Source organism: Bos grunniens, chromosome 15 (genome assembly GCF_055505025.1).
Source record: "Bos grunniens cultivar Pamir isolate PY7600 chromosome 15, Bosgru_T2T1.0, whole genome shotgun sequence".
Lineage (NCBI taxonomy): Eukaryota > Metazoa > Chordata > Mammalia > Artiodactyla > Bovidae > Bos > Bos grunniens.
This window is the reverse complement of record NC_141179.1, coordinates 8,345,158-8,369,828: the sequence shown is the minus strand read 5'-3', so window position 1 is coordinate 8,369,828 and position 24,671 is coordinate 8,345,158. Positions and strand designations below refer to the sequence as shown.

Genomic DNA, 24,671 nt, shown 5'->3' with positions numbered 1-24,671 from the left:
GAAACAAACAATCTGAACAGAACTTTATTAAGGAATCTGAATCAATAATTAGCAACTGACCAAAACAGAAAGCACCATGCCCAGAGGGTTCAATGATGAATTTTACCAAACATTTAAGGAAGAAATTATACCAACTCTCTACATTCTCTTTTAGAGATGAAAACAGAAAGATTGCTTCCTAATCATTCCGTGAGGCCAGCATTATCTTAATACAAAACTAGACAAAAACATCACAAAAAAAGAAAACTATATACTAATATCTCTCATGAATGTAGATGTGGAAAATCTCATCAAAATCTTAGCAAATCAAATCCAAAAAAAGTATAAAAATAACTGTACATCACAACCAAATGGGGTTTAATTCACCTATGCAATACTGGTTCAACATTTGAAAATTAATGTGTTCCATTACATTAACAAACTAAAAAAGAAAAATCACTTGATCACATCAACAGATGCAGAAAAAGTATTCAACAAAATTCAACACTCATTCGTGAAAAAAATCTCTTAGTGAACGAGGAATAGAGAGGCACTTTCTCAACTTGATAAAAAAAAATCTACAAAAAATCTACAGCTAAGGTCATACTTAGTGGTGAGATACTAGAAGATTTTCCATCAAGTCAGGAAAAATCAGAGATATCTAATCTCACCATTTATTTTCAGCACTGTAGTAGAAGTCCTACAAATCCAATAGGACAAAAAGAAAGAAAGAAAGAAAATAAGAGATACACTCACTGGAAAGGAAGAGATAACACTCATTGTTTGCAGATGATATATTCTTCTATGTAGAAAATCCAAAAAGGACTTACAGAACAACTCCTGGAACTAATAATTATAGCAAGGTCACAAGATACAAGATTAATATACAAAAGTCAGTTGCTTTCCTATGTACCAGAAATGAACAAGTGGAATTTTAGATTAAAAATACAATACCATTTAATTAGCATCCCCAAATATGAAGTACTTATGTATAAATATAACTATATATATATATATATATAATTTATATGAGGAAAATCACAGAACTCTAATAAATGAAATAAAAGAACTAAATAAATGGGAAGATAGTCCATGTTCATGGATAGGAAGATTCAGTACTGTCAAGATGTCAGTTCTTCCCAAAACAATCCACAGGTATAAGCCCAATCAAAATTCCAGAAGGCTATTTTATGGATTTTAACACAATGATTCTAAAGTTTATATGGAGAGGCAAATGACTCATGATAGGCAACACAATATGGAAGTTGGTGGATTGACACTACTTGACTTCAAGACTTACAACAAAGCTACAATAATCAAGACATTGTGAAAGAACAGACAAATATATCAATTGAACAGAATAGAAAGCCTAAAAACAGAACCATATAAATACTGTCAACTTATCTCTAATAAAAGAGAAATGGGGAGGGGGTGGTCCTAAGATAGCAGAGGAATAGGACAGGAAGACCACTTTCTTCCCCACAAATTCATCAAAAGTTCATCTGAATGCTGAGCAACTTCCACAGAACAACTTCTGAATGCTGGCAGATGACATTAGGCACCCAGAAAGGCAGCCCATTCGCTTCGAAAGGAGGTAGGACAAAATATAAATGACAAAAAGAGAAACAAAAGAATTAGGGACAGAGACCCATCCTGGGGAGGGAGTCGTGAAGGCGAACTTTCCAAGCACCAGGAAACCCTCTCACAGGCAGGTCTTTGAGGAGTTTTGGAATCTCAGAGGGCAACATAACTTGGAGGGGAAAAAAACAAAAAAACCCCACAGAATACATGCCTAACTGCAACTGCCAGTGGAGAAGTAGCCCAGATGCTTGTGGCCACCACCAGCCAGCGAGGGCTGGACAGGGAGGCACAGGTTGCATGCTTAGGGTAAGGACCACGCCTGAATGCCCTGAGGACAATCTGAAGGAGCTAACATGAGATAGCAACCCAAACTGTGGAATAGCCAGGGAGAGAGAAAAGAAAAAGGGAGAGAGAACTTTCCCACGAAAAGCTCTAACCAAGGCACAGCTTGGCCTGCTCACAGAACAAAGGATTGAGTGACACCAAAGGAGAGCTAGCCAGCTGTGGACTGGCCCTCCCCTTCTAGAGGCAGAGAGGCAGGCAGGTGGCAGCCAAAGCCACAAGTCAAGGGGCAATCTCAGCCCCAGAAACACATCCTCCGCCAAACTGTTAGGACGCTCCCAGTTGCTAACCAAGTCTTCCTGGGATACTGGACGGTTGACATCTGCCAGGAGGGTTATAGCCAGAGATCAGCTCCTCAGAGGAGACACACAGAACACCTGGGACTGGGAAGGTGATTAAGATGCACTGCCCACCTAGGATAGTGTGCTTGCCAAGCACCTGGTCACCTGAGCTGCTCAGACCTGGAGAGGGCACAAAATGCATGCCCAACCACGTCTGTGCCCTTACGGAGTATCCGAGAACCTGAACCTGAGCAGCTTAGACCTGGGAAGTGCATGAAATGTAGAGCCCACTTTGGACAGTGCCCCTGCAGAGCACCCTGGGCCTGAGCAGTGTAGACTGGGAAAGCACAGATGCTGTGAGTGGGGCAAACCCAGTGTGGTCCATACCCTGCAAGCACCCCCCACACATGCCAGCAATATATGTTTGCAGTGTTCCTCCCTCCCCCCAGCACAACTGAACAAAAGAGCCTAAATAAGTGACCACCTTCACCCCCTTGTGTAAGGGTGGATATTAGACACTGAAGTGACTTGCAAACAGAGGAAGTCAAAATAAACAAAGAAGAGGGAACCACTTTGGAAGTGACAGGTTCAACAGATTAAAACCCTGCAGTTAACACCAATTAAGCATTGGAGGGGGCCTATAGACCTTGAGCAGAGAAGGGAATGGCAATCCCCTCCAGTACTCTTGCCTGGAAAATCCCATGGATAGAGGAGCCTGGTAGGCTACAGTCCATGGGGTCGCTAAGAGTCGGACATGACTGAGCAACTTCACTTTCCCTTTTCACTTTCATGTATTGGAGAAGGAAATGGAAACCCACTCCAGTGTTCTTGCCTGGAGAATCCCAGGGACGGGGGAGCCTGGTGGGCTGCCGTCTATGGGGTCGCACAGAGTCAGACACGACTGAAGTGACTTAGCAGCAGCAGCAGCATAGATCTTGAGAACAAGTGCAAGCTGGAACAAGGAACTACCTGAAACTGAACTGACCTCCACTACCCACAACAGCTCCAGAGAAATTCCTAGAGATATTTTTACTCTTATCATTTTTTATTTTTAAGTTCTTTATTACTTCTTTAGTTTTCATTTTTGTAACCTATTACCTTGCAAAAAAAAAAAAAAGATGAAAACCTTTTTTTAAGCAAATTTCATGTACATGCTTTTTTATAATTTGTGATTCATTTTGGTTTGTATTTTTAATATTTATTTATGAGAGTCTAACCTCTACTCTAGATTTTTAATCTTTGCATTTAGGTATTTGTTTTCAATTTTGTACTTTTAAGAATCTAGTCTTCACTATCCATTTCACTAAGGGGTGTGATTACTGGCTTTATTGTTCTCTCCCCTTTTGACTCTCCCTTTTCTCCCCCAGGTCACCTCTATTTCCTCCCTCCACCTTATCTTCTCTACTTAACTCTGTGAATCTCTCTGGGTATTCTGGGCTGTGGAGAACACTTAGGGAACTGATTACTGGCTAGATTGGTCTCTCCCCTTTTGACTCCCCCTCTTCTCCTCCTGGTCACCTCTATCTCCCTCCTCCTTCTTCTCTTCTCCATGTAACTCTGTGAACCTCTCTGGGTGTCCCTCACTGTGGAGAATCTCTTCACCATTAACCTAGATGTTTTATCATCTATGCTGTATAGATGGAGAAGTCTTGAAGCTACTGTAAGAATAAGGCTGAAAGCCAGAGGCAGAAGGCTTAACTCCAAAACTTGAAAACACCAGAAAACTCCTGACTCCAGGGAACATTAATCAACAAGAGCTCATCCAAAAGCCTCCATACCTATGCTGAAACCAAGCTCCACCCAAGAGCTAACAAGTTCCAGAGCAAGACACAGCACACTAGCACACTAATTCTCCAGCAAAGCAGGAATACAGCCCTGAGCATTAAAATACAGGCTGTCCAAAGTCACATCAAACCCACAGATACCCCAAAACTTCCTATGGGACAATTCATTACACTCCAGACAGAAGAGATCCAGCTCCACCCACCAGAACACCAACACAAGCTTCCCTAACCAGGAAACCTTGACAAACCACTAGTCTAATCCCACCCACAGGGAGCAACCTCCACAATAAAGAGGAACCACAAACTTCCAGCCTACAGAAAGGCCACCCCAAACACAGTAATCTAAAAAAATGAAAAGGCAGAGAAATATTCAGCAGGTAAAGGACCATGACAAATGCCCACCAAACCAAACAAAAGAGGGGGAGATAGGGAGTATACCTGAAAAAGAATTCAGAATAATAATAGTAAAGATGATACAAAATCTTGAGAACAAAATGGAGTTACAGATAAATAGACTAGAGACAAGGATTGAGAAGATGCAAAAAATGTTTAACAAGGACCTAGAAGAAATAAAAAAGAGTCAATCGATAATGAATAATAACTGAGATCAAAAGCACTCTGGAGGGAGCCAACAGTAGAATAACTGAGGAAGAAGATAGGATAAGTGAGGTGGAAGATAGAATGGTGGAAATAAATGAAGCACAGAGGAAAAAAGAAAAAGAATTAAAAGAAATGAGGACAACCTCAGAGACCTTTGGGACAATGTTAAATGCCCCAACATTCGAATTATAGGAGTCTCAGAAGAAGATGACAAAAAGAAAGGGCATGAGAAAATATTTGAGGAGATAATAGTTGAAAACTTCCCTAAAATGGGGAAGGAAATAGCCACCCAAGATCATGAAACCCAGAGAGTCCCAAACAGGATAAACCCAAGGCAAAACACATATTAATCAAATTAACAAGGATCAAACACAAAGAGCAAATATTAAAAACAGCAAGGGAAAAGCAACAAATAACACACAAGGGGATTCCCATAAGGATAGCAGCTGATCTTTCAATAGAAATTCTTCAGGCCAGAAGGGAATGGCAGGACATACTTAAAGTGATGAAAGAGAAAAATCTACAACCAAGATTATCATTCCCAGCAAGTATCTCATTCAAATATGAAGGAGAAATCAAAAGCTTTATAGACAAGCAAAAGCTGAGACAATTCAGCACCACCAAACCAGCTCTTCAACAAATGCTAAATGATCTTTTCTAGACAGGAAACACAGAAAGGGCTTATAAACTCAAACCCAAAACAATAAAGTAAGTGGCAACAGGATCATACTTATCAATAATTACCTTAAAAGTAAATGGGTTGAATGCTCCAACCAAAAGACAAAGCCTGACTGAATGGATAGAAAAATAAGACCCTTATACATGCTGTCTAAAAGAGACCCACCTCAAAACAAGGGACACAAACAGGCTGAAAGTGAAGGGCTGGAAAAAGATATTTCATGCAAATGTGGAACAAAAGAAAGCAGAAGTAGCAATACTGATATCAGATAAAATAGACTTTGAAACAAACACCATGAAAAGAGATAAAGAAGGACACTACATAATAATCAAAGGATCAATCCAAGAAGAAGATATAACAATTATAAATATATATGCACCCAACATAGAAGCACCACAATATGTAAGGCAAATGCTAACAAGTATTAAAGGGGAAATTAACAATAACATAATTATAGTGGGAGACTTTAATACCCCACTCACAACTATGGATAGATCAACCAAACAGAAAATTAGCAAGGAAACACAAACTTTAAATGATACAATGGACCAGTTAGACCTAATTGATATCTATTAGGACATTTCACCCCAAAACAATGAATTTCACTTTTTTCTCAAGTACACATGGAACATTCTCCAGGATAGATCACATCCTGGGCCATAAATCTAGCCTTGGTAAATTCAAAACAACTGAAATCATTCCAAGCATCTTTTCTGATCACAATGCAGTAAGATTAGATATCAACTGCATGGGGAAAAAAAAAAAAACGATTAAAAATATAAACATATGGAGGCTAAACAATATGCTTATAAATAACCAACAAATCACAGAAGAAATCAAAAAAGAAATCAAAATATGCATAGAAACAAATAAAAATGAAAACACAACAGCCCAAACCCTATGGGATTCAATAAAAAGAGTGTTAAGAGGAAAGTTCATAGGAATACAGACTTACCTCAGGAAACAAGAGAAAAATAAACTAAATAGCCTAACTTTACACCTAAAGCAAGGAAGAAATGAAGAACCCCAGGGTTAGTAAAAGGAAAGAAATCATAAAAATTAGGGCAGAAATAAATGAAAAAGAAACAAAGGAGACTATAGCAAAAATAAACAAAACTAACAGCTGGTTCTTGGAGGAGATAAATAAAAGAGACAAACCATTAGCCAGACTCATCAAGAAAAAAAGGGAGAAGAATCAAATCAACAAAATTAGAAATGAAAATGGAGAAATCACAACAGACAACACAGAAATACAAAGGATCACAAAAGACTATTACCAGTAACTATATGCCAATAAGATGCACAACTTGGAAGAAATGGATGAATTCTTATATAAGTATAACTTTACAAAACTGAACCAGGAAGAAATAGAAAATATTAACAGACCCATCAGAAGCACACAAATCAAACTGTAATCAAAAATCTTCCAACAAACAAAAGCACAGAATCAGATGGCTTCACAGGTAAATTCTACCAAAAATTTAGAGAAGAGCTAACAACTATCCTCAAACTGTTCCAGAAAATTGCAGAGGAAGGTAAACTACAAAACTCATTCTATGTGGCCACCATCACCCTAATACCAAAACCAAAGAATCCACAAAAAAGGAAACTACAGGCCAGTTTCACTGATAGACATACATGCAAAAATCCTCAACAAAATTCTAGCAAACAGAATCCAACAACATATTAAGCAGATTATACATCATGACCAAGTGGGCTTTATCTCAGAGATGCAAGGATTCTTCAATATTCACAAATCAATCAATGTGATATACCACATTAACAAATTGAAAGATAAAAATTATATGATTATTTCAATAGATGCAGAGAAAGCCTTTGACAAAATTCAACATCTGTTTATGATAAAAACCCTCCAGAAAGCAGACATATAAGGAACATACATCAACATAATAAAAGCCATACATGATAAACCCAGAGTAAACTTTATCCTCAATGGTGAAAAATTAAAAGCATTTCCCCTAAAGTCAGGAATAAGACAAGGGTGTCCACTCTCACCACTACTATTCAACATAGTTTTGGAAGTTTTAGCCACAGTAATCAGAGAAGAAAAAGAAATAAAAGGAATCCAAACTGGAAAGGAAGAAGTAAAACTCTCACTGTTTGCAGATGACATGATCCTCTACACAGAAAACCCTAAAGACACCAATAGAAAATTACTAGAGCTAATCAGTGAATATAGTAAAGTTGCAGGATATAAAATTAATACACAGAAATCCCTTGCATTCCTATACACTAACAATGAGAAAATAGAGAAATTAAGGAAACAATCCCATTCACCATTGTAATGAAAAGAATAAAATACTTAGGAATAAATCTACCTAAAGAAACAAAAGACCTATATATATAAAACTATAAAACACTGATGAAAGAAATCAAGGAGGACACAAATAGATGGAGAAATATACCATGTTCATGGATTGGAAGAATCAATATAGTGAAAATCAGTATACTATCCAAAGCAATCTATAGATTCAATGAAATCCCTATCAAGCTACCAACAGTATTTTTTAGAGAACTAGAACAAATAATTTCACAATTTGTATGGAAAAAAACAACAACAAAAAAAAACCCTCAAATAGCCAAAGCAATCTTGAGAAAGAAGAATGGAACTGGAGGAATCAACCTGCCTGACTTTAGACTGTACAAGAAAGCTACAGTCATCAAGAGAGCATGGTACTGGCAAGAGACAGAAGTATAGATCAATGGAACAAAATAGAAAGCCCAGAGATAAATCCATGCACCTATGGACAACTTATCTTTGACAAAGGAGGCAAGAATATACAATAGAGAAAAGACAATTTCTTTAACAAGTGGTGCTGGGAAAACTGGTCAACCACTTGTAAAAGAATGAAACTAAAACACTTTCTAACACCATACACAAAAATAAACTCAAAATGGATTAAAGATCTAAATGTAAAACCAGAAACTATAAAACTCCTAGAGGAGAGTATAGGTAAAATGCTCTCCGACATAAACCACAGGAGGATCCTCTATGACCCACCTCCCAGAATATTGGAAATAGAAACAAAAATAAACAAATGGGACCTAATTAAATTTAAAAGCTTTTGCACAATGAAGGAAACTATAAGCAAAGTGAAAAGACAGCCTTCAGAATGAGAGAAAATAATAGCAAATGAGGCAACTGACAAAGAATTAATCTCAAAAATATACAAGCAGCTCATGCAGCTCAATACCAGAAAAATAAACAACCCAATCAAAAATGGGCCAAAGAACTAAACAGACATTTCTCCAAAGAAGACATACAGATGGCTAACAAACACATGAAAAGATGCTCAACATCACTCATCATTAGAGAAATGCAAATCAAAACCACAATGAGGTACCATCAAATGCCAGTCAGAATGGCTGCTATCCAAAAGTCTACAAACAATAAATGCTGGAGAGGCTGTGGAGAAAAGGGAACCCTCTTACCCTGTTGGTGGCAATGCAAACTAGTATAGCCACTATGGAGAACAGTGTGGAGATTCCTTAAAAAACTGGAAACAGAACTGCCATATGGCCCAGCAATCCCACAGCTGGGCATACACACCGAGGAAACCAGAATTGAAAGAGGCACGTGTACCCCAATGTTCATCAAAGCACTAGCCAGGACATGGAAGCAACCTAGATGCCCATCAGCAGACGAATGGATAAGAAAGCTGTGGTAAATATACACAATGGAATATTATCAGCTATTAAAAAGATCATATTTGAATCAGTTTTAATGAGGTGGATGAAACTGGAGCCTAATATACAGAGTGAAGTAAGTCAGAAAGAAAACACCAATACAGTATACTAACACATATATATGGAATTTAGAAAGATGGTAATGATGACCCTGTATGTGAGACAGCAAAAGAGACAGAGATATATAGAACAGAGTTTTGGACTCTGGGAGAAGGCGAGGGTGGGATGATTTGAGAGAATAGCATTGAAACATGTATATTACCATATGTGAAATAGATCACCAGTCCAGGTTCGATGCATGAGACAGGGTGCTTGGGGCTGGTGCACTGGGATGATCCTGAGGGATGGGATGGGGAGGCAGGTGGGAGGAGGGGTTCAAGATGGGGAACACATGTACACCCATGGCTGATTCAGTTTAATGTATGGCAAAAACCAGTACAGTATTATAGACTAATTAGCCTCCAATTAAAATAAATAAATCAATTAAAAAATAAAAGAGAAATTGTACTACAATAGAAAAAAGACAGTCTCTTCACAAATAGTACTAGAACAACCCTGGACATCCATATGCAAAAAAGTCAATCTTGACACAGACATTACACCCTTCACAAATCTACTCAAAATGGATCAGAGAACTAAACATAAAATTCAAAACTATAAAACTACTAAAAGATAACCTAGGAGAAAATCCACATGACCTTGAGTTCGATGACATTTTTCAGATATAATACTAAAGTCATAATCCATGAAAGAAAGAATTGAGAAACCATATTTCATTAAAAATGAATTTGTCTACTATGTAAAATACACTAGCAAAAGAACAAAAAGACAGAGTGGGAGAAAATATTTGCAAAATACCTAGGATAAAGGTCTGTTATCTAAAAAACAAACAAAAATAATCCACAAAAAAACCTTTTAAAACTCAACAGAAAAAAAAAATGGGCCAAAATTGTAATAAACACATCACCAAGGAAGATGTATAGATGTCAAATAAGCATATGAAAATATAATTCACATAATATGTCATCAGGGAAATTTAAGTCAAAACAACAATGAGCTAGCACTACATTCCTGTTAGAATGGAGAAAATCTGAAGCACTAGAAACACAAATGCTGGCAAGGACATGGAATAAGACAAACTCTGAATTATTGCCAGTGGGAATGTTAAATGATACAGCCACTTTGGAAGACAATTTGGTGGTTTCTTCTAAAACTAAACATACTCTTACCATACGACCAAGCCACTGCACTCTGGTATTTGCCGTGCTGCTGTTGTTTAATTGCCAAGTCATGTCCAAGTCTTTCGCGACCCCCTGGACTGCAGCCTGCCAGACTCCCCCAACCATTTCCTTCTCCAGGGGATCTTTCTGACCCAGGGATGGAACCCACACCTTCTGCTTTGGTAGGCGAGTTCTATACCACTGAGCCACCAGGAAAGCCTGGTATTTGCCCTGAGGAGTTGAAAACTGATGTTCACACAAATACTTGCAGACAAATCTTTAGAGCAGCTTTATTCATAACTACCAAAGCCTGGAAGCAACCAAGGTGTCCTTCAGTAGATCAATGAATAAACAAACTGCGGTATATTCAGACAATGGAATGTTATTCAGCACTAAAAAGAAATGAGCCTTTCACATGGAGGAAGCTTCAATGCATACTGCTAAGGGAAAAAGCTAATCTGTAAAGGCTTCCTACTGTATGATTCCAACTATATGACGTTCTGGAAAAGGCAAAACTATGGGGACAATATAAATATTAGTGGTTGACAGGAGTTGGGGATGAGGAAGGGATGAACAGAAGAGCACAGAGGATTTGGGGAGGCAGTGAAAATACACTGTATGAAACTCTAACCATGGATACATGTCATCATACTTTTGTCCAGATCCACTCAATGGTACAAAACCAAGAATGAGCCCTAATGTAAACTATGGATTTCCAGTGATTAGCATGTGTTGACGTAGATTCATCAGTTGCAACAAACATACTACTCTGGTGGAGGATTTTGATAATAAGAGAAGCTATGCATGTGCAATCACAGGAGGCACATGGGAAATCTCTACACTGTCCTCTCAATTTTGCTATAAACCTAAAATTGCTCTTAAAAATAAGCATTGAAACATGAAAAATATCATGTATGAAACGAGATGCCAGTCCAGGTTCAATGCATGATACTGGATGCTTGGGGCTAGTGCACTGGGACGACCCAGAGGGATGGTATGGGGAGGGAGAAGGGAGGAGGGTTCAGAATGGGGAGCACATGTATACCTGTGATGGATTCATTTTGATATTTGGCAAAACTAATACAATTATGTAAAGTTTAAAAATAAAATTAAATTAAAAAAATTAAAAAAAAAATCTTTCACAAATTTGAATGTTCATCATTTCTGCTTTAGAAGTCATACCACAGAGAACGATGCTACTACACCAGTTTTCATTTTTAGACTATGACACCAGCTCCACTCAACTTCAGAAAGAAATACGCTATTCTTAAAAGTACTTCATTTCTGTTCCGTTTCCTCTGTGGTCTGCTTATGATGTGCTCAGACGCTCAGCTGTGTCTGACTTTTTGTGACCCCATGGATTGCAGCCTGCAAGGCTTCTCTATCCATGGGATTCTCCTGGCAAGAATACTGGAGTGGGTTGCCGTTTCCTCCTCCAGGGGATCTTCCCAACCAAGAGATGGAGCCCATGTCTCTTATGTCTCCTGCATTGGTAGGTGAATTCTTTACCACTAGGACTACCTCGGAGAAGGCAATGGCACCCCACTCCAGTACTCTTGCCTGGAAAATCCCATGGCAAAGGAGCCTGGTAGGCTGCAGTCCATGGGGTTGCACAGAGTCGGACACGACTGAAGTGACTTAGCAGCAGCAGTAGCAGGACTACCTGGGAAGACTGCTTATGAGGGTGTCTTTCTAATTCTAAAGACTTCTCCACCATCCCCAGCATCTGTCAGAGGGGTCAAGTGACTAGTTGTCCAGGCATAACTCATTAATATATAATAACTTGTTAAACGCATGCTAACTGAGAATGTCCCTTTCCTCCACTACACTAAAAACTCCACTAGTGCTGCAGCCAGTTAGGTCTGTCCTGTTTCACTTTTCAACCAGCACCCAGTATAGTCCCCGGCATACAGCAGGTGCTCAACAAACATTTGGTTAATTAATGCAAAAACAAAAACTAGCTGAACATAGAGCATATTATGCTAAATGAAATAAGCCAGACAGAGACAAATACCACAGATATCATTACATGTGGAATTTAAAAAATAAGTTGAATTTATAGAAACACAGAAGAGAAGTGGTTACCAGGGGCTGGAGGGTGGGAGGAAATAGGGAGAGATTGGTAAAAGGATACAAACCTTCAGGTATAAGGTGAATAAGGTCTGAGGATCTAATGTGTAATACTGTGACTACAGTTGATAACATTGTATAACATTATATAACTGAAATTTGCCAAGAGAGTAGAACTTAAATGTCCTTGCCAAAAAGAAAGGCAAATACCTGAGGTATGTTAAAAAACTTGATGGGGAGGAATTCTTTCACCATGAACCTATAATATCAAATCATTACAGGGTATACTTTAAATATCTTACAATTTTATTTGTCACTTTTACCTCAATTAAGAGAAAAATGAGGCATAATGTAATATAATTAAAAATCCATCAATATCTACTTAGCTTCCTATCTTCTAAACACTATGTTTCAACTATATTAACAATATTTCCCAACCCTATTCTATCAAATATATTCACTACAAATGCTGTCACACTATAAAATATGCAAAGAATAAAAGCTTGGCATCATTTGTTATGACTGGTTCATTTAGCAAACAATTATACACTAACTGTTTAGTATTCCTAACATTGAGCGAGTCACAGTGCATACTGAGGTAAGCCAGTGAGAAATTATCTTTTCCTTCTTAATACAAGGCCTGCATTTATAGGACTGACAGGTCATTATGACTTCTCCTTGAAAGGCATTAAGGCAATTTCTGACCACTTCCTGGTTCACTCTAAGTATTAGTAAAGGAATGCAATGGGCTATTCAAGCAACTATTTTTTGGCTAATATTTTCTTTCTTTTTTTTTTTTCAGCTTAAGAGGTCATTTCTCTCCTCTGTATACTCCTACTTCCTGAGGGATGTCTTTTTTCTCTGCCTCTTCTCTTTCTGTTTCATACCAAGAGAAATCCAGTTTTCCTGAGTACCTTCTCCATACACATTATGGTCTCCCACTTCTAACTTGGAGCAGGGGTGGAGAAACTGGCTCTTGGCTCCTGAATGTGTCTTTTCACTGCAGCCCTAAATGTGGTGTTAGTATCATCCATCCATTTACATTACATACTTTCAATCACCCTTGATATTGCTTTCTCCATTAGGATTCCCTTCTACCTTCTTAGATGTTTTCTCACTTGGCTCATATTTTTTCTTCCAACTCTCTATTGTTTCTTTGAGAAGCTGAAACTGAATTTCCTATTATGAGAAAGAAAGTGTAGTGGTGGAAGGCATAGATTCTGGGGTCAAACACCTTGGATTTGAATCCTATTCCACTGCTTCTTATGATTTAAGGCAATTTACAAAGGCAGTTTCCTCATTTATAAACTAAAAATGATGATAATGTCTACACCATATGGCTTAAAAGGGTCAAGACCAATACAACATTAAAATAGTCACAGGCACATATAAAGCACTCCTGAAGGCCATTATCATCACTATCTTTGGTATTTAATATTCATATTGTTGACTATGACATTCAATTTCTGGACATACTGGCATCCACATATAGTTATACCCTGAAGTTGTTTATTACACAGCCCTATTTTACTCTATGATTTCAAACTGCATATTTCTCTTCAATTACAAATATTCTTCTACTCATCTTTCTCACTCTTGAAAACTCAAAGAACCTTCTATTTTCTTGCCTTAAATGACTGATTCAAGCAAACACTGGCAATCCAACTTCTTAACCTTTAATAATTTCCTAATATGGATCTTCAAGTCTTAGTTTAATCTTAATCTCATCAGTTTTCCTTGAATATATACACTTTACAAGCTCTTCTCAATGTCCAGAGGTTACTAATTTTACTCGTCATTTAACAGCCAAATGATTTATCAACTTTTATTTTGAGCTCCTCTTCGTAGACAATGTTGAATAAAGGTACTTCATTTCTATTACTCAAAATTAAAACAGAACCATGCCTAAGGTAGTGGTCCAACAAATACTTTGTCATTGCAAATTTGGGAAGACATCTTTTATGTTTAGGATGCTATTCTGATAATAATGATGTGAAAACATTTATATTTTAATTAGAGTATTCTTGGTCCTATATGCACTTTTGAAGTAACTTTCAAGAATTAAGTAGCATTTGTCATATGCCTACTTTTGCATACCATTTCTGATTTATAAGCACTGCAATGAAAGAAAATCTAACCTATGTTGACTAACAATCAGCTACCAACTAACTGTATGCTCTTTAGAAATTTAGATGTATGTCTTTAGGACTTGTGTATCTGTAGAAAGAGAGAGCTGGGCTAGAATAAACTGGCTTTGGGGAGACTCCAACAGGGTCATTCATTTAAGGATTAGACTAATAAAACTGTAAGTATAAAGAAAATCACATTAATGCAGAGGGGAATGTTCAGGAAACCAGGATCAAAGTCAGATGGGAACAGTAACTTCAATTACCCACTGGAGAATCCACTCTTCCATGCACACAAAGGGCTTCAAACTGCAACTATGACTAAATGATGTCAGTGGAAAGTTAAGACTACCCTCAGTTGTCCCATTTTCTCACATTTTCTCTTGTCACAGCACCTCAACTAATTTAAAATGCAATTAAAGTCCCCTTAAGTTTAATACATACACTCAACATCAGTTACATCCATCCATCCTTCATGACAAACAATCATATTTTAAAAAGGCACAAGAGCAATTACTTTTTTTGAAGCATTAATTTCAGTAGGAGGGGTACACATACCATTAATAGATGAGAATCATTTTCACTAAAAGGGCATAATAGTTATGAAGAATTATATGTTAGCAATCTATAGGGATAGTGAATTTTTTTTGTTAAACATCTTTTGGATTAATCTTTTTGGTACTCTTTCTACCCCCTTCTGATGTCTATGTCAGAAGCTTTCTCTATCTCCTTTATACTTTAATAAAACTTCATTACACAAAAGCTCTGAGCGATCAAGCCTTGTCTCTGGCCCCGGACTGAATTCTTCTCCTCCGGGGGCCAAGAATCCTGGTGTCTTCGTGAGATTCAACAACAACCTTTCATCCTGGGGGCTCGTCCGGGATCCTTCAGGACAAGGTAAGGATGCTTGGAGCTCTAGTTCTTTGTCCTCTTAGCAAATGCGTTTTCTGCTGTGCTTTATTAACTCTACGGTGTACTTGTGTGAATGAATGACATGCCTTGCATGAAGCAAGTAAGGAGCCCTGCTCTGCGGTTCCATGGTGATCTCATATGGCTTATGGCAGAAACGTGTTGGGGGTTTATACCGACATGCCAATGCCAAGAGGCACCCAATGTCTCCTTTGGGAACCGACCAGAAATGGGCAGTGTGTGGACCGAACTCTCCTTTCTTGGTCAAACTTTTCGGTTTCTTTGACCATTTCTTAACTCCTTGGGAATTAGAAGTACTAACCTACAATGGCACCCCACTCCAGTACTCTTGCCTGGAAAATCCCATGGACGGAGGAGCCTGGAAGGCTGCAGTCCATGAGGTCGCGGAGAGTCTGACACGACTGAGCAACTTCACTTTCACTTTTCACTTTCACTCATTGGAGAAGGAAATGGCAACTCACTCCAGTGTTCTTGCCTAGAGAATCCCAGGGACGTCGAGCCTCATGAGCTGCTGTCTATGGGGTTGCACAGAGTCGGACACGACTGAAGTGACTTCACTTAGGTTAAATGTGTATTAAATATGCATGTCAACTCCTTTGAATGCTCCCTTAAGGTAAAAATTCCCCACTCCCTCCTTTCCTACTTACATGTAGAGGACTCTTGAAATCAGAAAACTCACAAACAGGAAGCAAAAAAGCAGACATTCAGATCTTTGGTTCCTTGTCTAGGTGTGATCTCAGAACTCCAGAGACAACCATAAACTCATGTCTGCTTGTTATAAAATACAGTTATTGCTAGAATTCAAATGTGAAATGATGTCTAAGTGTATTTCTATCTTCAAATATAAATGTGCTTGGCGGCTTAGAGTTTAGTGTAGATAGAAAGGATGAAATTAAAACATATATTTTATAAAAGTTCAAATATGAAATACATTATGTAAATCAATCTAAAATCATTAGGTAAATATGTAATTTGGATGATTTTTAAAATATGAAAGACTTACTTAAAGCAAAATATTTCTGCAGAAATTAAATTACTGTGGAGTCCAAATTTTTCTTTTGCTTTAAATTGTTTGCACTAAACAAAAAGGGAACTTTAACCATTTTTTTCTGTAATTACCATTATATAATTATTACATAAACATCATACAGGGAAAGGACATAATTATGAAGAAAACTTGTAACTGCATCATATATATGTACATATATAATTTTAATGACTTCTACCACTTTACTTTTGGAAGAAAATTTTAATTTAGTGTTATCTTACATAAATGTGATAGAAATATAAAAATTCAATTAGAATAAAGTTGTTTCTCTAAAGTTAATGAACAATGTTAGCATGTTGCAAGATTCATATGCTTTGTCTAATATTAAAAGTGTTAGTCAAATATTATGCAATTATAATATCCAACCACATTCAATACAGATTATTAGAAATAAAAATATATTGTTAAAATATCATCATATATTTTTAGTTGTATGGAAATACCATCATTTCTTAGAAGAAGCAAGGGCTAATTAAGATCTGTAAAATATTAGATGGTGTCATTTACAATTAAACCAACAAGAAAGGAGCCTACCTTCCATTGCCCTTTTAAAGAAGACCTTACAGCTTCCACAGGTGAGGACACCATAATGACAGCCTGATGCTTCATCCCCACAGATTAAACAAATCTTCTGAGGTAATGACTCAAAGCTGTACTGTGGGCTCTGGCTGGCTTCTGAATCCGGCCTTGAAATGCAAAACAAAGTACTCAATTTATTTTTAAGTGCACCACTATCTAATACTAAAGTTTCCTTAACCCAGAATAGACAGAGTGACAAGGTTTTTAAAAATTACAGCCATATATAAATACAGATCTGAAAAACATAGCAAACTGAACTTGATATACTACGTGTTACTGGATTCATCAGACTTGCAAGGTATTAGCCTCTCATCAGGAGTACCAACAAAAGTAATAAATAATTAATATTTAATTTTATGTTCAGGAAAAAAAAAAAAAACTTCCTGCAAAACTCATTACAGAGAATCAATTTAGTCTTTTGACAAATGTTATAACCTTGTTGCACGGTGGAAAACAATAAACGTGGTTTTGCTCTAAAAATACAATCATTTAAAAAAGTCATCTCTGTAATTAAACAAGTACCCGAGTTTGTCTTTTTAAAGCATTGTTCAATATTTTGACACTGTTTTGACTATTCACAACACAAGATTCCAAATCCAGAGCACTTTCTTTTTTCTTTAAAACTCTGTAACTCTCGTATGTAAATTAAAATGTTTTTCAAAACTTGTATGCTAAAAGTAGTAGAGAACTTGAAACAATACTAGCCTACAGTGCACTGACGTGATTGATATTTAAAGCCATACTGTAAATATATTACACATAAATTAATTTCAATCTAGAGATTCGGGTGAAAATGAAGCGCTAAGTGTCCAGACCCCTAAGATGGTTCTGCTTTGGGTTCTGGCCGGGCACCCAGCGCCACCCCGCCCGGAAGAACGATGCGTTACCGTTTCTCCTCCGGAACGCACGTTCTCGGTAACTGTCCTTCTAGGAAGAAAAGCATTTTATAAAACCCCAGACTCGCCGCACCCTTTCGGCTCCGCGGGGCTACGGCGGACCCAGAGTGACGCTGCACTTTTAGAACTCAAGGCTGGTTCGCCTTGGGACTGCGCAGATCTGGAAAGTTTAGGAACATATTGTCGGGGACGCCTGCTCCAGAAACAGCATAATCTGGGCCCCCGCGGTGTCCTCCCCACCACCAAAAAAAAAAAAAAATGAGAAGAGGTGAGGAAAAGGAAGCCAAGCTGCGCTGCGCTGCGCCCCGCCCCGGCCACCCACTCCTGGCGGCCACTCTGGGGAGCCGGGCGCCGGGGGCCGGGGGCGGCCGGACAGGTCCTCGCGCGCCGCGCCGGGCCCTCACCTCAGGTAGTTGAGATAGGGCTGGTAGACCTGCGGCAGGCCCTCCTTGAGCACCGCGGCCTGGTAGCCGAGCTGGGGGAGCCCGTTGAGGCCGAGCGGCTGGTAGAGCGCAGGGGTGGCCCCGGCGGCGGCGGCGGCGGCGGCGGCCGAGGTGGACGGCAGGTCCCGCGGCAGCAGGCAGGCGCCCGCGGCCGGAGCCTTGCAGGGCGGCGGCGCGAACGGGCCCGGCTGGGGCGGCGCGCCCTCCGCCTTGTACAGGACGCACTCCAGGGCTGACCCCGACACGGCCGCGGACGAGCCGGGGGCCCCCGTGGCGGCCGTGGGCACCGCCACCTCCCCGGGCCTGGACGGCGGCGCCAGCGGGAAGTCGGCGAAGACGGCGGGGCTGGCCCCCGCCAGCAGGTACGGCCGCGGGGAGCGCGCGGCTGCCTCGGCGCCCCCCTCCTCCTCCTCCTTGATCTTCAGGGCGGGCGGCTGCGGGTCCCCGTAGAGCGAGAACGCGTCGTCCTTGGGCTCGGAGTCGGGCTGGTACGCGCAGTCGGGGAAGTCTCCGGGCGCGCCCAGGGCGGCCGAGGCGGAGGGCGAGCCCCGCGGCGGGGCGAAGGCGCCGGCGGCCCCGCCGTCATAGCTGTCACCCTCCAGCAGCTGCCGGGTGCGGGCGGCCAGGAAGGCTGAGTTGAGCGGCAGGATGGGCACGTGGATGAAGTCCATCACCGCGGTGGCCACCGAGGCGCGCCCGGGCGCGGCGGGTGCGTCATGCTCCGCCGGGGCGGCCCTGGGCGCCGAGAAGCGGGCATCTTCTTTGGGCACCGGGGCGACGCCTCCCGCGGCCGTCCCAGGAGCGCTGATCGCGTCTCCTCCCGCGGGCCGGGCTTTGCCCTTCAGGGGCGGCCCCGAGGAGCCCTCGGGATCCGAGTCGTCCTCCTCCAGCTCCACCACCGCGGGCTGCGGAGACGGCCTCGGCGCGGGCGCGGGCCAGGGGTGGCTCGAGGCCGTCGGGGCCAGCAGCTGCCGGCATGGCGCCAGGCCCCGGGGCAGCACCTTCTGGCCGGCGGCGGCCCCTGGGGTGTCGCCAGCCTTGCTCTCTGGGCGGCTCATGAGTGGGAGTAGGACCCCCTGGGCGGCTGGCGCAGCCCGGGCGTCTTGGACAAGCTCGGGGCCAAAGAGGCACCAAGGACTGGGGGCTTCGCAGACGGCGGGGCTGGCGGGGCTCCGCTCAGGGCCCGGGGGCGCCAGCAGGGTGTCCAGGACGCTGTCCAGCAACCCGCCGTCCTTCTCTGGGGGTCTCGCAGCAGCGCCCTCTGCGGCTTCCCCTCCGGAATACGCCCCCTCCACGTCTGCCAGCGACTCTGGGTCCGGCGTCTTCCCGTCCAGGTCCTGAGCCTGGCAGGGCCGAGGGAAGATCAGTCCGTCCAGGGAGAGGGGGAGGCCCGAGGCTGTGGGCGTCGGGCCCGAGGCCTCGCCCGCCTGGAAGGGGCCCGCGTCTGGGCGTCCCCGCAGAGGGGCTCCGGCCTGGGTGGGCGAGGGCGCTGTGCCCGCCACGTGGGGAGCGCGGGGACCCTTCGCCTTCAGCTCAGTCATGACGCCCTGGGCTCCCCTTTTCTCCTCCCCTGTCTCTGGGGAGGGGGGGATAGCGGGAGGACCAGGGGGCGTCAGGAGGCTCGGGGCCGCGGGAGGAGAGAACCGGAGTTGAATTTGGCTGGAGCGGACGGCGGAGAGGGGGGTGAACTCTCCACCTCCTGGGTGTGAAGGGGGCGGCCCCGATGGGCCTCCGCCCTCGCCCCGGGTCCGCAGGTCGGGGGAGGGGGTGGCAGTCACTCTGTCCCTGAGGTAGGTGGGGAAACCAGACGACGGCGGTGGTAGGGATCCCGTAGAGCTCTCCAGGGGTGTTCCCCGGCTTCCGTCTGCGGACAGGCGACGCAAAGTACTCACAAACCGCGGGGCGCACCCCAGGGGCGGCGGCTTCGCAAGCACTGGACAGAGGCTGTGGCTCTTGACTTTTCCGCCCGCTCCAGCGCCGGGATGCTCCCGGTCCCGGGCTGCGGTCCCCGTCCCTTCCCCCGGACACCCCGGGGTTGTATCGGCCTCTCGGCGCAGCCCATCCTCAAGAGCAGCGCCGTCTCTGCCGGCTCCCGGTCGCTCGCCACGAGCATCTCCACGGTGCTCACATCTCTTAGCAGTCCGCTAGCACGGAGCGCCCGGAGCTGCGGGGTCCACTGCGATGCCACGTGAAGCGAAGCCTCGCGGAGCACGCTGCTCGCGCCGTGGACCCTCGCACGCTCAGATACTACGAGGCTTCACTAGCAGACCCGCCCCCCGGCTTTCCCAGCACCCCGCCTCCCCCGCTGCAGGCCCCGCCCACGGCTCCGCCCCGCTCCGCGGAGGGACCAGATCTGAAATTCCAAGTGCCAGCCCGAATTAACAGGTACTGGGATGAGCTGCATAAGCACATTCGATTTTGTACTGCCAACTCAGTACCACTACCAGTCTAACTGGAAAAGTGAATGGATTGTATCAGAAGCTGAATCCTCAGCATTTCAGATTTGTAAAGATTTTACACAGAGAACGGTATTTGGCTATGTGTATTATTTTTTTTAGAGTAAATATATCGAGGATGATTCTAAGTAACATGAGAGAGACTTTTCTCTTATGACTTCCATAAAAGTGAGTGCTTTCAAATGTCTCTCTCTGCAACCAACATGTCCTCTAGTCCTCTTGAACCGTCCTCAATGTGGCAGAGAAATTTGGGGACAGGAGATAGCTGAGAACACTAATTTACCTGTACAAGAAGTTTGGATGTTGTGTGTTTACACTTTGAATTGTCCTAAGAAGTGCGTTCTATTTTTTAATAAATAGCCCTTTAAGGAAAGTTTCCTTTAACTTCAGCTTCCATCCTGTGCTACATCATAAATTCCTCAATAGAGATGTCGAATACTACTTTTTCTCCCCTCAGCATTCTTATTCTGAAAAATAATCTTTGAATTTTTAAAGCAAATCACCTCTTCCTGAAGATGTAGAGAGAAGGGGAGTAGTGCAATGCATTTGAGATATAGGGTTATAAGCTAATAAATAGTCTCTGTGCTGAACCCAAGACCGCTGGGTATCCTGACATCTCTTAAAGATACCATGTTCAAAAATGACTTAATCATTTGGAAAATTCCTCGAGTTCTATCTGCGCTGATGCCCCACTGGTTTTCTCAGCCTGGTATAGAGAATACAGTGAAAGACTCCTGGGCGGGCAGAGCTGATGGAGGTAAGGAGCCTGGATCCCTGAACACCTGGGGAGTGTCTACATGAGAGAGAAGTAAATTTTATCGTATTAGGTCACTGGGAATCAATCTTTTGGGCCATTAGCTTACTCTGATTGACTAGTTTTAAATATGAGGGAGTTAGGCAGGCAGAAGAGGGCTGAAGAGAACTCCAGGAAGCAGATATAATATGTTCACAGGACATCAAATAGCAAGACATAATATGGGAATTGCAAGGAGGTCAGTATGGATAGAGCATGGGGTAAACTGGGGAATGGAAGAGGATAAGGCCAGAGAAGTAAACTAATTTATTATTATTAATACTGTTGTTTTTAGCTTTCCTTTTTCCAGTTTATTTTAAACTACTTAACGTGCTTTATTGGCTATAATTCACATATATGGTTCACCTGTCTTAAAGTGTACAGTTCAGTGGTTCTAAGCTTATACACAGTTGTGTAACTATCACGACTATTAATTTGAGAACATTTACATCACCCCTAAAAGAAACTCCATATTCATTAGCAGTCACTCCTCTTTTTCCCTTAAAACCTTTCCAACAGTCCACTGAATCTACTTTCCTTCTCTGCATTTAATATAAATAGAATCATACCATATGTGGTCTTTTACACTGGGTTCTTTCACATAGCATGTGAAAGAAGGTTTCAATCACATGGTAGCATGTATCAGCACTTCACTCCTTTTTATTGCCAAGTAATATTTCATTCTATGAATATACTTTGATTTACTATACTATGATTTGTGAATATGCTATGATTTTGATTATCTGTTTAGAAGTCGTTGGACATCTGGGCTGTTTCTGTTTGGAGGCTATTATGAATAAGGCTACTATTAACATTCATGTATGAGTTTTCATGTGAACATGTATTTCCATTTCTCTGGGTTATATACGGAGGATTAGAATTGCTAGGTCATATAGTAACTCTCGGAGAAGGTAATGGCAACCCACTCCAGTACTCTTGCTTGGAAAATCCCATGGGTGGAGGAGCCTGGTAGGCTGCAGTCCATGGGGTCCCTAAGAGTCGGACACGACTGAGCGACTTCACTTTCACTTTTCACTTTCATGTATTGGAGAAGGAAATGGCAACCCACTCCAGTGTTCTTGCCTGGAGAATCCCAGGGACGGTGGAGCCTGATGGGCTGCCATCTATGGGGTCGCACAGAGTCGGACACGCCTGAAGTGACTTAGCAGCAGCAGCAGCATAGTAACTCTAGGTTTAACCTTTTGAAGAATTGCAGACTGCTTTCCAAAGTGACTAGACATATTGTATTTCCACTGACAGTGTATAAAGGTTCCAATTTCTTCACTTTCTTGGAAATGCTTGCTACTGTCTTTTATTATAGCTCTCATAGTGTGTGAGATGAAGAGGTATCTAACTGTGGTTTTGAGTTACACTTGCCTGATGGTTAATGCCATAGAATCTGTAGATTTTGTAGAATCTGGATAGTACTGCCAGGTAGTCTTCTAAGACCTTTACATGTGTTAACTTGTTTAAACTTTCAACAGTTCCACAAAGTAGGTACTGTTATTTGCATTACATAGTTGAGAAAACTGAAGCTCTCAGTTTCCCAATGTTATAAAGATAATAAGTAGCATAGCCATATTTGGCCACAGGTGACCAAATGCCAGTATTCCTAGGAGTGTGATTTTTAAATAGCAGATGGCTCAGAATGGGGGTTCCAGGTTGCTATAGCCATAACGTTGGCACAAAGTCTCATTTTAAATGACACACTATATTTGACTTAATTTTGATTGACTATAAAAATTCCCTCAAACCAGACACACCTGACTAAGATATTTCCACAAGATTGAAATTCCTGAAGTAAGAAAACAATAATAAAAATTCTCAACATGTCCTAAATCACCATTAGGTCATGAAATTTGATGCTGCGTGATTAGCATTGTTGACAAAAATAATTCCTAAATATATTAATCTTTAAGTGAAACAAGCTCACTATTTAAATACACTGGTTAAAAGTAGGACTACCAAATGATCAAGCAGTTCTGCTACTGGGTATTTATTTAAAAAATCAACACAAACAATAATTATAAAAGATGTATATATCTGTATGTTCACTGCAACACTACTTACAGTAGCCAATATATGGAAGCAATCTAAGTGCCCATTAATAGATGTGATATAGATGTGATAAAGAAGATGTGATATATATGTAATATATAATGGAATATCACTCAACTGTAGAAAAGAATGGAATCTTGCCATCTGCAACAACAAGGATGAACTGTGAGGGCATTATGTTACCTGAAATAAGTCAGACAAAGAAAGACAAATATTGTATGATTTAACTTATATGTGTGGAACCTAGAAAACTAATAAGCAAACATAACAAAACAGAAACAGAGTTATAGATACAGAGGTCAAACAGGTGGTTGCCAGAGGGTGGGGGATATTAGGGGTGGGGTGTGAAAGAAATAGATGAGAGAGATTAGGTGAAAGAAACTACCAGTTGCAAAATAAATGAATCAGGGATATGAAATGCACAGTGTGGGAAATATAGTCACTAACTATGTAATATCTTTGTATGGTGACATATCATAACTAGACTTATCACAATGGTCATTTTGAAATGTATAGAAATATTGAATCACCATGTTGTGTAACAGGAATTAACATAGTGTTGTAAGTCAATTATACTTTTAAAACAAACAAACTCATATAAAAAGAGATCAGATTTGTGGGTACCAGAGGCAAGGGGAGGGGTTGAATTGAAAAATGCAGTAAAAAGGTTCAAACTCCCAGTTATAAATAACCACTAAATGTACAACGTGGTAAGTTTAATTAACAGTGCTTGAGTTATGTATGAAAGTTGTTAAGAGAGTAAATCCTAAGAGTTCTCATCACAGGGAAAATTTTCTATTTCTTTAATATTATATCTATAAGATGGATATTCACTGAACTTACTGTGATAATTATTTCATGATGGCTGTAACTCAAAGCATTATACTGTACACCTTAAACTTAATGCAGTCCTGTATGTCAATTATATCTGAATAAAACTGGAAGAAAAAAGCTCAATGGTTAAATTCAGGTGTGATGGGGCTAACTCCAAATATTACTGCAGACTATTTTTTAAAATACAATTAGTTAGTTCAAGTCTGGAAGTTTTAAAATTTTTTAAGCAAGAAAAAGCCTTATTAAAATAAAATTGTCATATAA

General features: G+C 41.2%; 1 protein-coding gene across 3 annotated transcripts in view; it reads right to left on the bottom strand.

Annotated features, from left to right (window-relative positions):
• The window catches only part of PGR (progesterone receptor), a 111,215-nt gene extending 90,707 nt beyond the window's left edge, over positions 1–20,508 (bottom strand). The window contains exons 1-2 of one of the 3 annotated variants that reach the window (XR_015141765.1): positions 18,228–19,935; positions 16,883–17,034 (exon numbers count right to left, since the gene is read on the bottom strand). Coding sequence is in view for 2 of the 3 variants with exons in the window: in XM_086338905.1 (XP_086195031.1) it covers positions 16,883–17,034; positions 18,228–19,807 (1,732 nt within the window). In the remaining variant the exon portion in view is untranslated. Of the gene's footprint in view, positions 1–16,882; positions 17,035–17,814; positions 18,206–18,227 lie in introns of those variants that run through there. The other 2 variants (XM_086338905.1, XM_086338907.1) reach the window with 2 other exon arrangements.
• Between the last annotated feature and the right edge of the window lie 4,163 nt (positions 20,509–24,671).